Source organism: Sinocyclocheilus grahami, unplaced genomic scaffold, assembly GCF_001515645.1.
Source record: "Sinocyclocheilus grahami isolate Dianchi unplaced genomic scaffold, SAMN03320097.WGS_v1.1 scaffold138.1, whole genome shotgun sequence".
Taxonomy (NCBI): domain Eukaryota; kingdom Metazoa; phylum Chordata; class Actinopteri; order Cypriniformes; family Cyprinidae; genus Sinocyclocheilus; species Sinocyclocheilus grahami.
The window spans coordinates 536,713-550,210 of record NW_015505317.1 but is presented as its reverse complement, the minus strand read 5'-3'; the positions used below and the strand labels follow the sequence as shown (position 1 = coordinate 550,210).

The 13,498-nt window shown below is 36.1% G+C and overlaps 2 protein-coding genes across 3 annotated transcripts in view; one reads left to right on the top strand and one right to left on the bottom strand.

Moving 5' to 3' along the window:
- Positions 1-7,033, bottom strand: part of LOC107591161 (protein WWC3-like) — a 57,648-nt gene extending 50,615 nt beyond the window's left edge. Inside the window, exon 1 of one of the 2 annotated variants that reach the window (XM_016280214.1) lies at positions 6,614-7,033. In XM_016280214.1, the coding sequence (XP_016135700.1) occupies positions 6,614-6,759 (146 nt within the window). In that variant the 5' untranslated portion in view covers positions 6,760-7,033. The remainder of the gene's footprint in view (positions 1-6,613) is intronic. The other variant, XM_016280213.1, reaches the window with a different exon arrangement.
- Positions 7,034-11,003: 3,970 nt separating this feature from the next.
- On the top strand, positions 11,004-12,091 carry LOC107591162 (putative claudin-24). The gene has a single exon (XM_016280216.1). The coding sequence runs from the start codon at positions 11,239-11,241 to the stop codon at positions 11,902-11,904; it is 666 nt and encodes a 221-aa protein (XP_016135702.1). The 5' UTR covers positions 11,004-11,238; the 3' UTR covers positions 11,905-12,091.
- The last annotated feature ends 1,407 nt before the right edge of the window (positions 12,092-13,498 follow it).

Below are 13,498 nucleotides of genomic sequence, written 5' to 3'. Positions count from 1 at the left end.
AATTATTCAAAATTCATAACGAAATGAATACAGTTTTGTTTTTGGCGCTATTTAATGCGGCAGGCACGATCGCTCAGTTCAAGCGGCAAGTGAACCCATTATATCTTTCTCTTTACTACTATAGTACATAATAAACATGAATTAACATAGGCTATTTTATAAGAGAGCCTACAATACAACTTACTGAAATGTCTCATGTAAAAGCCTCATTCAGTGTTTCAAACTGCGGAAAACGTGTAAAACGTGTAAATCTAGTAAACATTGCAATGTAATATAGGTACATTTACCTCAGAATAACCATTCGGTGTCCATAAGCTCATCAGTCAGCTAGAAAAATAACTATAAAGAGGACATAATTCAACATCATACATGATTTAACTCCTCCTACAAAAAATTGCATTTTACTACCGGTAATTAAGAAAAATAGACTGAAAGTATGAATGGCATACACTCTTAAAAATAAAGGTGCTTAAAAGGTTCTTCACAGAACCAATTTTGGTTCCACAAAGAACCATTCAGTCAAAGGTTCTTTAAAGAACCATCTCTTTCTCAACTTTTTATAATGTTAAAGGTTCTTTATGAAACCATTTAGATAAAAATGTTCTTCTATGGCATCGTGAAGCACCTTTTTTTTTTTAAGAGTGTATGACAACATTTACAGGATGCATTGAGGAGGAGCCCAAACTACACTCAATGGCCAAGTGATTGCTCATGGTCCATGATACTGGTACAGATTCTGTGTAATGAACAATGCGTGACTGTATATTTCAAGTTGGAAAAAACATTTAGTTACCACTTTTAAGTAAACCTTAGTTCCCAGGTCATCTACAAGATGGATTAAAATGCTGATAAAGTCAAGAAAAGATGAGACAAACACATGACAGTATGATTGAAATGTTAAAATGCAAAAAAAATATATATATAATAATAATAATAAAATAAGTAAGTAAAACACGTTTATTCTGGGGCACATAAAAAAAATTTGGCACCTAAGTTTTTTTCTTATAGGAGCCAATGGCTCCTTACTTGATTTTTTTTGTCTGGAGCCCTGCCTGTTTCACAGAGGAGCTCCAGTGGTTTCTCAGGTGACTGAGCAGTGATTTCACACACTGATTCCAATTTTCACTACAAGCCGTCACCGTGCCTGAAAACCCCAAAACTTATGTTCACATGGTGCACAGCTGATGCTCAAACAAGGTGGTGGTGTAAAACTTCATGCCCATTAACAACTTCATTTCCTCTCAATATTTCATCTTTTTGAAGAATGCAAAAATCGATGAGCAATTATTTAGTATTAACTCAATTATTATATCAATCACAATTTGATTTTTGAGGTCGGACCATGCAGTACCTCAGATAAACAATGTAAATCATGTAAAGAACTACAGGAAATGTCCATAAATGCAAGTAGAATCAAAGCTGAAACTTCAAGAATTATGGATCAAACTTTCAGATTTCATGGTGAATTCTATTCTGCTCTAATGCTCTATGACCTTATTTACCCTTAAGAAATGGCTGTACTTCAATAAGAGTCAAGATCTGATTAAAAGTACCGACTCCGTCAGAATTTTTTTTTATATATATATATAAATTAGCTCAATATGATAAACTTGGTGTTAATTTTCCTCAAATGTAAATTTTTTAGTATCTGAAAATTTGCATCTGCAAGTCAACTTGAAATAAATTCTTTACGGTCAAATTTTATACTTAAAGGCACAATATGTAATTTTCGCCGCTAGAGGGCACGTATTCAAAATAAACAAATATACAAAGGCGTACTTTGATGACGCCGTGACTGAGTGTGGAATCATGGGAGTTGTCATTCTTCATCCCCACAGCCGATGCAATCCGGCGGGACTCGGGCAAGAAATCATAAAAGTTCATCATGTTCATGGATGAGCTAATGATTTGTTAAAGGGATAGTTCACCCAAAAATGAAAATTCATGTTTAACTGCTTACCCCCAAGGCATCCAAGATGTAGGTGGCATTGTTTCTTCAGTAGAACACATTTGATGATTTTTAACTCCAACCGTTTCAGTCTATCAGTCGTATAATGCATAGCAATGGTAACAAAATCTATGAGAGTAAAAAAAACATGCACAGACAAATTCAAATTAAACCCTGCGGCTCGTTGATGTCCTAAGACACAAAACGATCGGATTGTGCCAGAAACCGAACAGTATTTATATAATTTTTTACCTCTAATACACCACTATGTCCAACTGTCACCAAGGTGTGTACGCGCTCTGGCGTAGTTGATATCCAGCCGAAGAGCAATCAACCATAACTTCAGGTGAGCAGGCTCAGAAGTTGGGAATACGTGGAAAGTCACCACTCCCGAATGAGTTCGCTCGAGAGAACGTAATCTTTTAGTTTAAGTCGGTTTGAACAATCCGGATAAGCGCAAGTAAGTACCATTTTGATTAGCCGTTGTACCTACAATGTTTGTGCACTGTGTAAACAATGAGTGACGTATACGCGCGAGAGATCACTTCCGCCGCTTGCGTAAACTACGCCAGAGCGCGTACACACCTCACGCACCAGATGCTGTGCGCGCGCGTATAGTATATAAATACTGTTCGGTTTCTGGCACAAACCGATCGTTTCGTGTCTTAGGACATCAATGTGTCGTCACGAGCCGCAGGGTTTAATATGGATTTGTCTGTGCATGTTTTTTTTACTCTCATAGATTTTATTACCATTGCCATGCATTATACGACTGATAGACTGCAACGGTTAAAGTTAAAAATCATCATATGTGTTCTACTGAAGAAACAAAGTCACCTACATCTTGGATGCCCTGGGGGTAAGCAGATAAACACCAAATTTTCATTTTTGGGTGAACTATCCCTTTAACGTAGTAGAATGAAGCAGGGTGAGGCTGAAAGCCGTCGAAGCGAAACGAGGCCGCTGAACGAGCGCGACACATGGCTCGAAAGCAGCGGAGCTTTTATTATGCCACAGTAAAGCGCTTCCGCTCCTTCCGGTCCTGAGTATGTGGGGGGAAAAAAGCAGCGCTTTTTTATCATACTAGATACATTTGAAAGTTCTGTTATAACGCTACTCTGTGCAGTCGTCTCCGGTCTAATAAAAAGCACAACATATTAAAGCGTCTTTGGTGTTTCCATGTTTCCTACAAAAAAAAAAACGGAAATCGAGGGGTTATGACGTCATTGGCAGGCGACACAATGACACTATGGACACACTTCGTGTCACTAGTTAAAATTGCTTATTTCTCTGGATTTAAACATTCTTCGAAACATTTGGGATAATGTAAGTAGTACACAAGTCAGCAAAATATATAACACTGTTCTAGTGGTTTTTGGATATTTTAATTAAAAAATCTTACATATTGTGCCTTTAAATACTAAATATGATCAGCCCTTTCACTTTTTGGTGAAATAAAATAAAGGAATTAAAAAAGAGAAAAAGGTAAATGCATACATACATAGGGGTTTCAAAAAACAAAATGCAAGTAAATGTCTTCAAAACTGACCCCCAGACTAGACTAACCTGTTCTGGGAGAACAACAGTCAGTCTTGACAGAGATGCATTCAATAATAAAGTCCACAATGGACAAGACTGTAATTAGTTTGCAATGCAAAATACAGTTAAATTAAACACTGTTTTAAAACGGCAAATTTATTTTAAGTACAGACAGGAAAATTTAAAGCAGAAATAGGGTGCAATCAGAGGCATTAATAAAATAATAATATAGTGCATTAAAAACTCTGATGCTTGATTCACAAGTTTCACTGTGGATACACTTGTATTATTTTCAACTATTTTGAGTTGGCGATAGAACATGATAAGGAAAAGAGAGAGAAGAAAAGGAAGAGAATGTCATGAGACCAACTTTAACTCATGTCGCCCATATGAGCGCCCCAGTTCAACGTGTCGTCCTCACACGTCCACCTCAACATCTGCTGGATAACTCCTTTCCGCTCTCCTGACATGAAAATATAAGATTTCTCAGACTCTAATCAGCTTCACATTACAAAATCATGTCACATGACTTTGTTGAGGGGAGCCTTCAAGCAGTTTTTCTTATCTAGATTAATTTCAAGCTACCCCATTCCTTCTCTTGAAAACGAGAGGAAAAGTGGAAGGAGGGCATCAAAGATGCTTTTGAGTGAAAATGAAATATGCAGAATGTAACACAAGAGCAAAGACTTTCAATTTGTGTGGGATTTTGCAGCGTCCATGACTAAGACAGCAGTGTAATGTTAAAAGGGGTAGTTCATCCAAAAATAAAAATTCTGTCATCATTTACTCACCCTCCAAACCTGTACGAGTTTCTTTCTTCTGTTGAACACAAAAGAAGATATTTTGGAAAATGTGAGTAACCAAACGGTTTCTGGTCCCCATTGACTTCCATGGTATTTTCCCACACTATGCAAGTCAGTGGGGACCACCAACTTTTTAGTTACCCACTTTCTTCAAAATATCTTCTTTTATATTCTACGGAAGATAGAAATTCATCACACAGATTTAGAACAACTTGAGGGTGAGTAAATGATAACACAATTTTCATTTTTGGGCGAACTATCCCTTAAATGACATTGACAAAAAAGTAGAATCACTCATTAAGAGGATAAATCATGTTTTACTCATAATACTACAGAAAGTATTTATTATTATTATAAAATTACGTAGATATTAGTTTTGAAAATGTAATCCAAATGATCAGTTCTCAACACAATGACACCATAAAATGAGAGTCATACAATGACAGAACTGCCTTTGAGGTGGTGATCTACTTACTCATTGTTTTGACACAAGTGACCATACACATTAAGATGAAACCATGTCAACTACCATAAAGGCAGCAAATCCCCTCTATTTAATTTACACAAGGCTTCTAGTTAACTCGTGTTTAAATGAGTTGTGCTGAAAGGCTGGTTTCTCTGCTGGTGAAAATACAGACCTTACAAAGCACATCCACACTGCTTTCCCAGCGGCCCAACTAGCATTCCATACATATTTGCACATGGAACTCTTGGAACTACAGTTCAATTCTCTCTTTCATTTGAACACTGTTTACATTATGCGACCACTTTAAAAAACATAAACGGGGAAAACAGACATGCTTTTAATAACTAGTAGTATTAGTAATGTGATTTGCATTTCTACAATATCTTAGGGATACTGAAATAACGGTGTAAACTGTTTCCTCTTGATATTCTACATTTTTCATGGTGCCAAGAGAAAGACCACCGCACATTTTATGATTTTTCAAAGATTTTTTTTTAAAGCCCATTCTATCCTGGCCCTGTGCTAGATTCCTGTTACAAGCTATCTAGATTTACCCAACATAGCTAATGAGGGAAATTATATGGGTGACACAGTGTCAGTGTTGCAAATGTATATCTTTTATAATTGACTGACAGTCATGATTAGCTAAATTGTGCAACAATGATAATCAGGGATCTAAATGTAAGCAAATAAGGCAATATAAGGCAACTCAGCTTAATACCACATACAATTTCATAAAACTGATCAAGCCAAATGTGACCCTGGTCTTAAGTCGCTGCTGGGGTATATTTGTAGCAATAGCCAAAAATACATTGTATGGGTCAAAATTATTGATTTTTCTTTTATGTCAAAAATCATTAGGATATTAAGTAAAGATCATGTTCCATGAAGATATTTTGTAAATTTCCTACAGTAAATATATTAAAATTTCATTTTTGATTAGCAATATGCATTGCTAAGAACTTCATTTGGACAACTTTAAAGCCGATTTTCTCAATATTTAGATTTTTTTGCACCCTCCGATACCAGATTTTCAATAGTTGTATCTCGGCCAAATACTGTCCTATCCTAACAAACCACACATCAACGGAAAGCTTATTTATGCAGCTTTCAGATGATGTATAGATCTTAATTTCGAAAAATTGACGCTTATGGCTGGTTTTGTGGTCCAGCGTCACAAATAAGTAATTCCCAAAACTTAACTCAGTCATAATGGTTAATGGCTATCCCTCACCTTCTAAATAGTCTTATAATAGAACATTTACTGACACAGATAATTTTGTTCTCACAGCTTTCATAAAGACAACTCAGCATCTGAGGGAAGATTATAGGATGCTTATTAACATCACTCAGCTGGTTACATTTAATGTAAAGAGAAGTGTTATTCATTTTTATTAATTATATTCTTAATATTCTATATATCGTTAAACTTTTACATTATATTGCACATATATAGAATTTAATACAAAAAAACAAATGTCTATTTTATACACATACACACACAGACACACATCAACAACAAGATTGTTAAATACAAATCCAACCAAACGAAGGCATTACACTGGAGATTTTTTCCAGGTGAATAGTTACTGATGTGCCATCCAGAAACCGAACATATTATTTGCAGCTCATGTGATAGTAAATTGGCATGACAAGCCCAAAGAAGGAATGAACAACCAGCCATGTTACACTGTGTCAGCTCTAGACTGTGGAATGAAAACACTTCCATTCCTAACTGTGCAACTTCCCTCGCTTCTTAATCATCAACACTTCAATCTGAGCCCCCGCCCTCTACAACCAAACAATCATCAAACTTCAGCCAATAAAGCACGCAGCACCTCTCCCGGTCACTTTTACCTGTCTCTGGGGTCGATCCATGAAGTTTGTCGAGTGTTGTGGTCAATGTAAAAGACTCTGCCATCATAATCCCTGGCTTCCTCCCAGCCCGGGGGCAGCGGCAGCTCCGAGCTCTCTCGCCGCTTACAGCTGCTCACCCACGGCATAGCGCTGCTGGGACGGTAGGGGGGTCTGACCCCCTGCCTTTACTCCAACAACAAATATATCTCAGCTTTCTACTGCATTACAAATGTTTAACTCCCATCGACTCTCGGAAACAGAAAACTTCACGACGAAGAAATGAACGTGGGTCAAATGGACACAGGCAGTCCTGCATCCACCTTTTCCAAAAACTTTTGCTGCGCTCTCATGACTCTGTGTGTCGGTCCTCCATGTTTGACTCTATCTACCATCTTTCATTCCACACGGTCCATATTCGGGCAGGCGCATTTGCATAATCACCGCCCCCAAATGCTTACGTATGTGAAAGTAAACCAATAATGGCGCTCGTATGATTTTGGGATTATTGATAATGAAAGTGGATGCAATTTTTATTATTAGTAGTAGTAGTAGTAGTAGGCCTAGTAGTAGTAGAGTATTAATAATAATAATAAATATAATTTATCAAAGCAACGGTTATCTCATTGGACTCATTGAATGGATTGTTTGTTATAATACTTGTTTAGATTATGTTAGAAGACTAGTCTCGTCCAGGATAAGGGTGTATTAAGAGAAAACATTTTTAAAAGTAGCCTACTCCTAATTTAAACATATTTCGCTTCGTGGTAAACTGTTGCAGTCTCTGGCTGAATATTTTACGTTACAGGAATGAGAAGGTACTGTTTTTGCCTAATCACAGAACTTCAAACGCTTCATATGCGCTTGAATTAGTTTTCATTTTTAATATAAGAGCGCCATCTAGAGATGGAAACTTCCAGTTTTGTTTTATCCTCTACATCTACATGAAGCATCAGCTATAGAGGAGTTGTAAATTCAGGGGAGAGAGCGTCTCAAGTTGTAACGCTGTCATGCATCATTGCTGATCTACAACAAACATACATGTCTTTAGTTTGGTTGTTTTCTTATCACTTGAATACTATCCATAATTTGCCCTTTTTAGACTTCCAGCAAAAATTACAAGAACTAAGAAGTTATTGTAGTTTCTCTCTGTAACAGTTTGTCAAATGAACATTTATTTTCAGTGTTAAATTATTTTTCTCAGGTATTGATTGTTTGTTTGATTGATTGATTGATTGATTGATTTTTATTTATTTATTTCGTTTTCAACAACCTGCACTGGCTGTGACTGCAGATCAAAATTAGCTACTAGCCACTCTGGCTAAAATCTGGCATATTTTAATTAGATTTTATGTGTTATTAATGTGTGTTGTCCCTGAATGAATGAATTAGTTAATTAATTAATGGAATGAAATGAACCTGTATTTTAAAGCCTATATTAAGTAAAGTACAAATTGTACTTTATTGTCTTACCATATACACATTTTAAAACCTTTACATTTGTTCATATAAATAATGAAATCAATAATTGTAATCCCCACATTGTATCTTTTCAGTTATCTAACCTATAGCATTCAATACTCACATCATAGATCAAGCCTCTGCCTTGCCCACTATTTCCTGTAGAATAACGTAAATCTAACTTTTGTTTTCCTACTTCTCATTTGTTTCCATTTCTCATCACACTATTTAAACACATTAAGCTACTGTGCTCTGTGAACTTAAAAAAAAAAGTTATAAACGGATGCACTTGCCTGTGTATGCTGTAGTTTAAACTCTGCCTACATTTTGTCAAACCAATTTAAATGTCATCAAAAATATAAATTTTGGAACAATCTATGATATCAGAAAGAGAGAGAAAAAGACATTAGGACACTGAAATACATTTATCAGATGTAGCTTTACAGCTCTATTACGGTTTTCATAAATAACCTTAACATCTATTTTCAACTTCTGCAAACATTTAAAGGAAATGTTCTCCTAAAAATGTCAATTCTGCCATAATTATTGCACCCTCATGTTATTTCAAGTATCAATTTGTTTAATCTGAAACTCAAAAAGAGGAGTTTAGAAGAATGCAGATGCTATACCCTTTTTCATAAACGAATGGTGACCATGGACTTTCATATTCAATCAAAGAGAAAGATCATACAGTAGGTTTGGAATGAGAACTATTCTTTGACTATAGGAAAGTTTTTTTTAAATTACATTTAATTAAGTAAAATCACAAAATCACATGTCTGACTGCAAATGTTGATAAGTAACTGTAATCAACATCATTTTCAGACAAAGTCTGAAATGTGTGTATATGTTAGTTATGGGTTTGTTGAGAGCCAATTATGTGTTTGTGGAGAGCCACTGTATGGCGTCACAGATTTTAGCCAATACGTGGCATTCTGTAAGTCTGTCTCAACACAATCTCACATGCTGCAGAAGCCAGATCTCAAACCAACGAGACAGCCTCACGCTTCAGGTAACACGCTTTTCCTTGAATAACTGATTCATTTTTATGCATAGCAATATGGTACTGACATAAGTATCAAAGTACTCATGTCAGAAAACAATGATTTCTTGCACAATGCTTATATGCACTGATACTAATTGTACAATATGTCAAAACATTTTTTGAATAGATCCCATAGATGAAAATGATTTTGCAAGTGCATGTAAGACCTTTGAAAAAAAAAAAAAAGGTATTCTTGCTCAACTTTCCAATCAGAAAGTTTGGAAAGGAGAATTGTTCCACAGGTAACAGAAAAATATGGTGGGATCAAAACGTCTGAAGCTTCTTTGAAAATTTAAATCTTGAAATTAGCAGTAAAAGCATTTGTAATGTTTGTGTAGCTCACCTGGTGGAACATGACACTAACAACGCAAGGTTGTGGGTTAAACTCCCAAAGAATGCACAAACAGGCAAAACATTTACCTTGAATGCAGTGGAAGTTGCTTTAGATAAATGCTTCTGCCAAATACATAATTGTAAATAAATTGATTTATATGGAAACGCTGCAGAAGCCAGATCGCAAACCAACGAGACAGCCTCACGTTTCAGGTAACATGCTTTTCCTTGAATAACTGATTAATTTTTATGCATAGCAATATGGTACTGACATAAGTATCAAAGTACTCATGTCAGAAAACAATGATTTCTTGCACAATGCTTATATGCACTGATACTAATTGTACAATATGTCAAAACATTTTTTTAATAGATCCCACAGATGAAAATGATTTTGCAAGTGCATGTAAGACCTTTGAAATAAAAAAAGGTATTATTGCTCAACTTTCCAATCAGAAAGGTTGGAAAGGAGAATTGTTCCACAGGTAACAGAAAAATATGGTGGGATCAAAACGTCTGAAGCTTCTTTGAAAATTTAAATCTTGAAATTAGCAGTAAAAGCATTTGTAATGTTTGTGTAGCTCACCTGGTGGAACATGACACTAACAACGCAAGGTTGTGGGTTAAACTCCCAAAGAATGCACAAACAGGCAAAACATTTATCTTGAATGCAGTGGAAGTTGCTTTAGATAAATGCTTCTGCCAAATACATAATTGTAAATAAATTGATTTATATGGAAATGTAGGATTCTGAACCATTTCTAGGACATCAAATAAGTAAATTGGTGACATTGACCTATACAGATGATCAGGTTGAATCACAAGATGCTCTCATTCTCAAATCATGCTGGATAAAGGAAATGAATCGTGAAATTGTATATACAAACTTGTGGAACATGTCAAATTCTCCAATTCATGTTCATTTTTGATTCAACTTCTCACTCCAGCAGTTTTGTTTATAATATAATTTGTAATGAAAACCAGTTAAAAAAGGAAATATGTCAAATAAAATAAAATAAAATTAAATTCATTTAAATTCAATTAAATTAAAAAGCAGACAACGTTTTTCCCTTTCAGCCTCCACTGCAAATTTTTACTTATCTAATTAAAAAATTTAAATAAAACTAACAATGCAGGAGTTACATTCGGCAAGCATCAAAGATCCTCTGTTAGGTACACGTTGCATATTTGGCGTGCTCTCCTTTGCGTCAAAGAATGGACTGCCAGGCACTTAGCAAAGCTTATCTCTCACCCATTCGTTCCTTGAAAAAAACTCTGTAAACAGTGAAAATGTTTCTTTCTCTTTTCCCCATTGCAACCCCTGTTGCTGACAGCAGGGAAACCAAATGAAAAGATACAAACAAATGAGGTTGTAAAATCAAAATAGTTTGTCTCTTGAAAATGACAACAATCCGGATTTTAATGGCATCCTGTCTACAGTTTAATGACATCCCATGTGGCTTTTGGTGTCCTGCTGCCAGACTAGTGTCTGAATAAAAGGATCTTTCTCTCTCTTGCTCTCATTCTCTCTCTAAAAAGGATCCTAGAGGGCAGGGCCTAAAGTTTGAGTGCCCTCTCTCCCCATGTGCACATTTCCTCTACCTCTTAAGCTCAGATGATGAGTGCCTCTTACTGAAGACCGACGGACTGTGAAGAACCTACAACTCTACAGTATCTGGATCCAAGGTGCTACTTCGGTTCTCACTCTCTCCTCTATTCATTTCGCATCCAGAGGAGGTTCTTGAGGTGCCAGCCAAACCTGAGGGCCAACGGACCCCAAGAGGTAACCATGACAAACCCATGCACGGTGTTTCTGGAACTGCTAGGGATGCTGATTGGGACGGGGGGCTGGTTTTGTTCACTGGCGGCCACCATCATGCCTCAGTGGTTGTCACTTTCTACTGAACTAATGGGCATGGAGAGCTACGAACAAGGGCTTTGGGAGGCTTGCGTGATTCAGGAGGTTGCTGGCACAGAGTGTCGCCCCTATGACACTATCCTAGGCCTCGAACCAAAGTTTATGCTGGCCCGAGTTCTGATGTGTGTTTCGGATGCCACATGTCTTCTCGGACTTCTCCTCGCCATCCCTGCCATGAGTCAGATCAACTGCTGTAAGAGTGAGGAGGGACGGAGGACCAAGCGAGGTTTGAAGATCACGGCTGGCGTGTTTTTATGCATCGCTGGATTGTTTGTGCTTTTTCCCATCTCCTACATTGCTCATGATATTGTTATTAAGTACTTTGATGAGTCCATACCTCACGTGGTGCCACGTTCAGAGTTCGGGGACGCGCTGTTCATCGGCTGGGCTGCAGGACTTCTTGACATTGTGGCAGCCATGCTGTTATTTGCCTCTTGCTCTGACTCAAGAGACAGTGAACCACATCTGGTGTATCACCGTCAAGGGCAGGAGATCAGGACTATCGATGGTTCGAGAAAACGCACTGAGTATGTTTGAGGTACATTTGTTGTGAAATTCTTATTAATATTGATGGATCAGGGGAAAAAAAGAACTTCTGATATTTTTTCCTTTTCTTTTTTTTTCCTCTGGAAAATGTTTATACTTACATTCAGTGTGTAAATCAATCAAACCCATGAAACAGGTAAAGCATTATCATGATGCATTTATCCTTCAATATCTGAGTAGTCTATTTGATTATTTGTATTATCTGTAAAGTGTTAATATTGAAAAGTTACCAATATGTTTTCAATTGCTTTAATAGAGATGTAGTGATTGAAAAAGTAACAAAAACATTTTTTGTTGCCATCTTGTGGAATTTTGATCACAAATATTGCATGCCTTAATATACATAATATGTACATAATACATAATATACAAATGATATATACATATAACTAGTAAAGAAAAGGGTAAAGGTAAGATTTTGGTCTTCTTCATTTTGTGTGCATTTGTACACTGTACATCTAGAATTCAATGCCACCTGCAAAAGTAATACGAGAGGTGCTTCTCAATCAGAAGATGTGTCCTGGTAAGGCTGCATATCTCGGCTGTCACATCACCAAGCCAGAAATGATTTTGGAGATGAAGGCATTATGTTTCTTTTCTTTTTTTGTAAATGAATCACATAATGCACAACTATGCATAAAGTAAACCACTGATGGTTGTCATTACACGTACTGCATTATTAGAAAGTCAGTTAATATAAAGTATTCTTCAAATTATCATTTGAATAGCATTTTTGTGCTGTGACTGTCTCGTTGTAGCATTCAGTGTTGGGGTAAGTTACTTTTAAAAGTAATGCATTACAATATTGCGTTACTCCTTAAAAAAGTGACTAATTACGTTACTTAGTTACTTTAAGTAATGCGTTACGTTACTTTTGCGTTACTTTTTGAATCTGGACAGGGCTTGCTTGTTTGTTTTAAAATAAAAAAGTTATATTTTGGGCAAATATAAAAGCCTTTTCACACCAAAAGTGAAATGAATAAACCTCAGACTGAAGGGAAAGTAAATTTACGTCCGTACAATGCAGAAGAAGAAATTTCAACACACTTCAGCAATAAAAAAGACACACAAATGTTTGTCTAGAGTCATTTTTGCTTATTAATATGGTTGAACTGGATCATCAAAGGTCAGAAGCAAAGACATTTGTTAATAAAATGGGATTAAATACATAAAGGATATTTGTGTTGTTTAACATTTAATTATTGCAGGTTTGCGTCATATTCTGAGTTGCATTATTTTTATTCATTTTGAGGATGTAGCTTTACAGCTCTATTACGGTTTTCATAAATAACCTTAACATCCATTTTTAACTTCTGCAGACATTTAAAGGAAATGTTCACCTAAAAATGTCAATTCTGCCATAATTATTGCGCCCTCATCTTATTTCAAGTATCAATTTGTTTAATCTGAAACTCAAAAAGAGGAGTTTAGAAGAATGCAGATGCTATACCCTTTTTCATAAACGAATGGTGACCATGGACTTTCATATTCAATCAAAGAGAAAGATCATACAGTAGGTTTGGAATGAGAACTATTCTTTGACTCTAGGAAAGTTGTTTTTTTTGTGAGTGAGATGAATTAATGC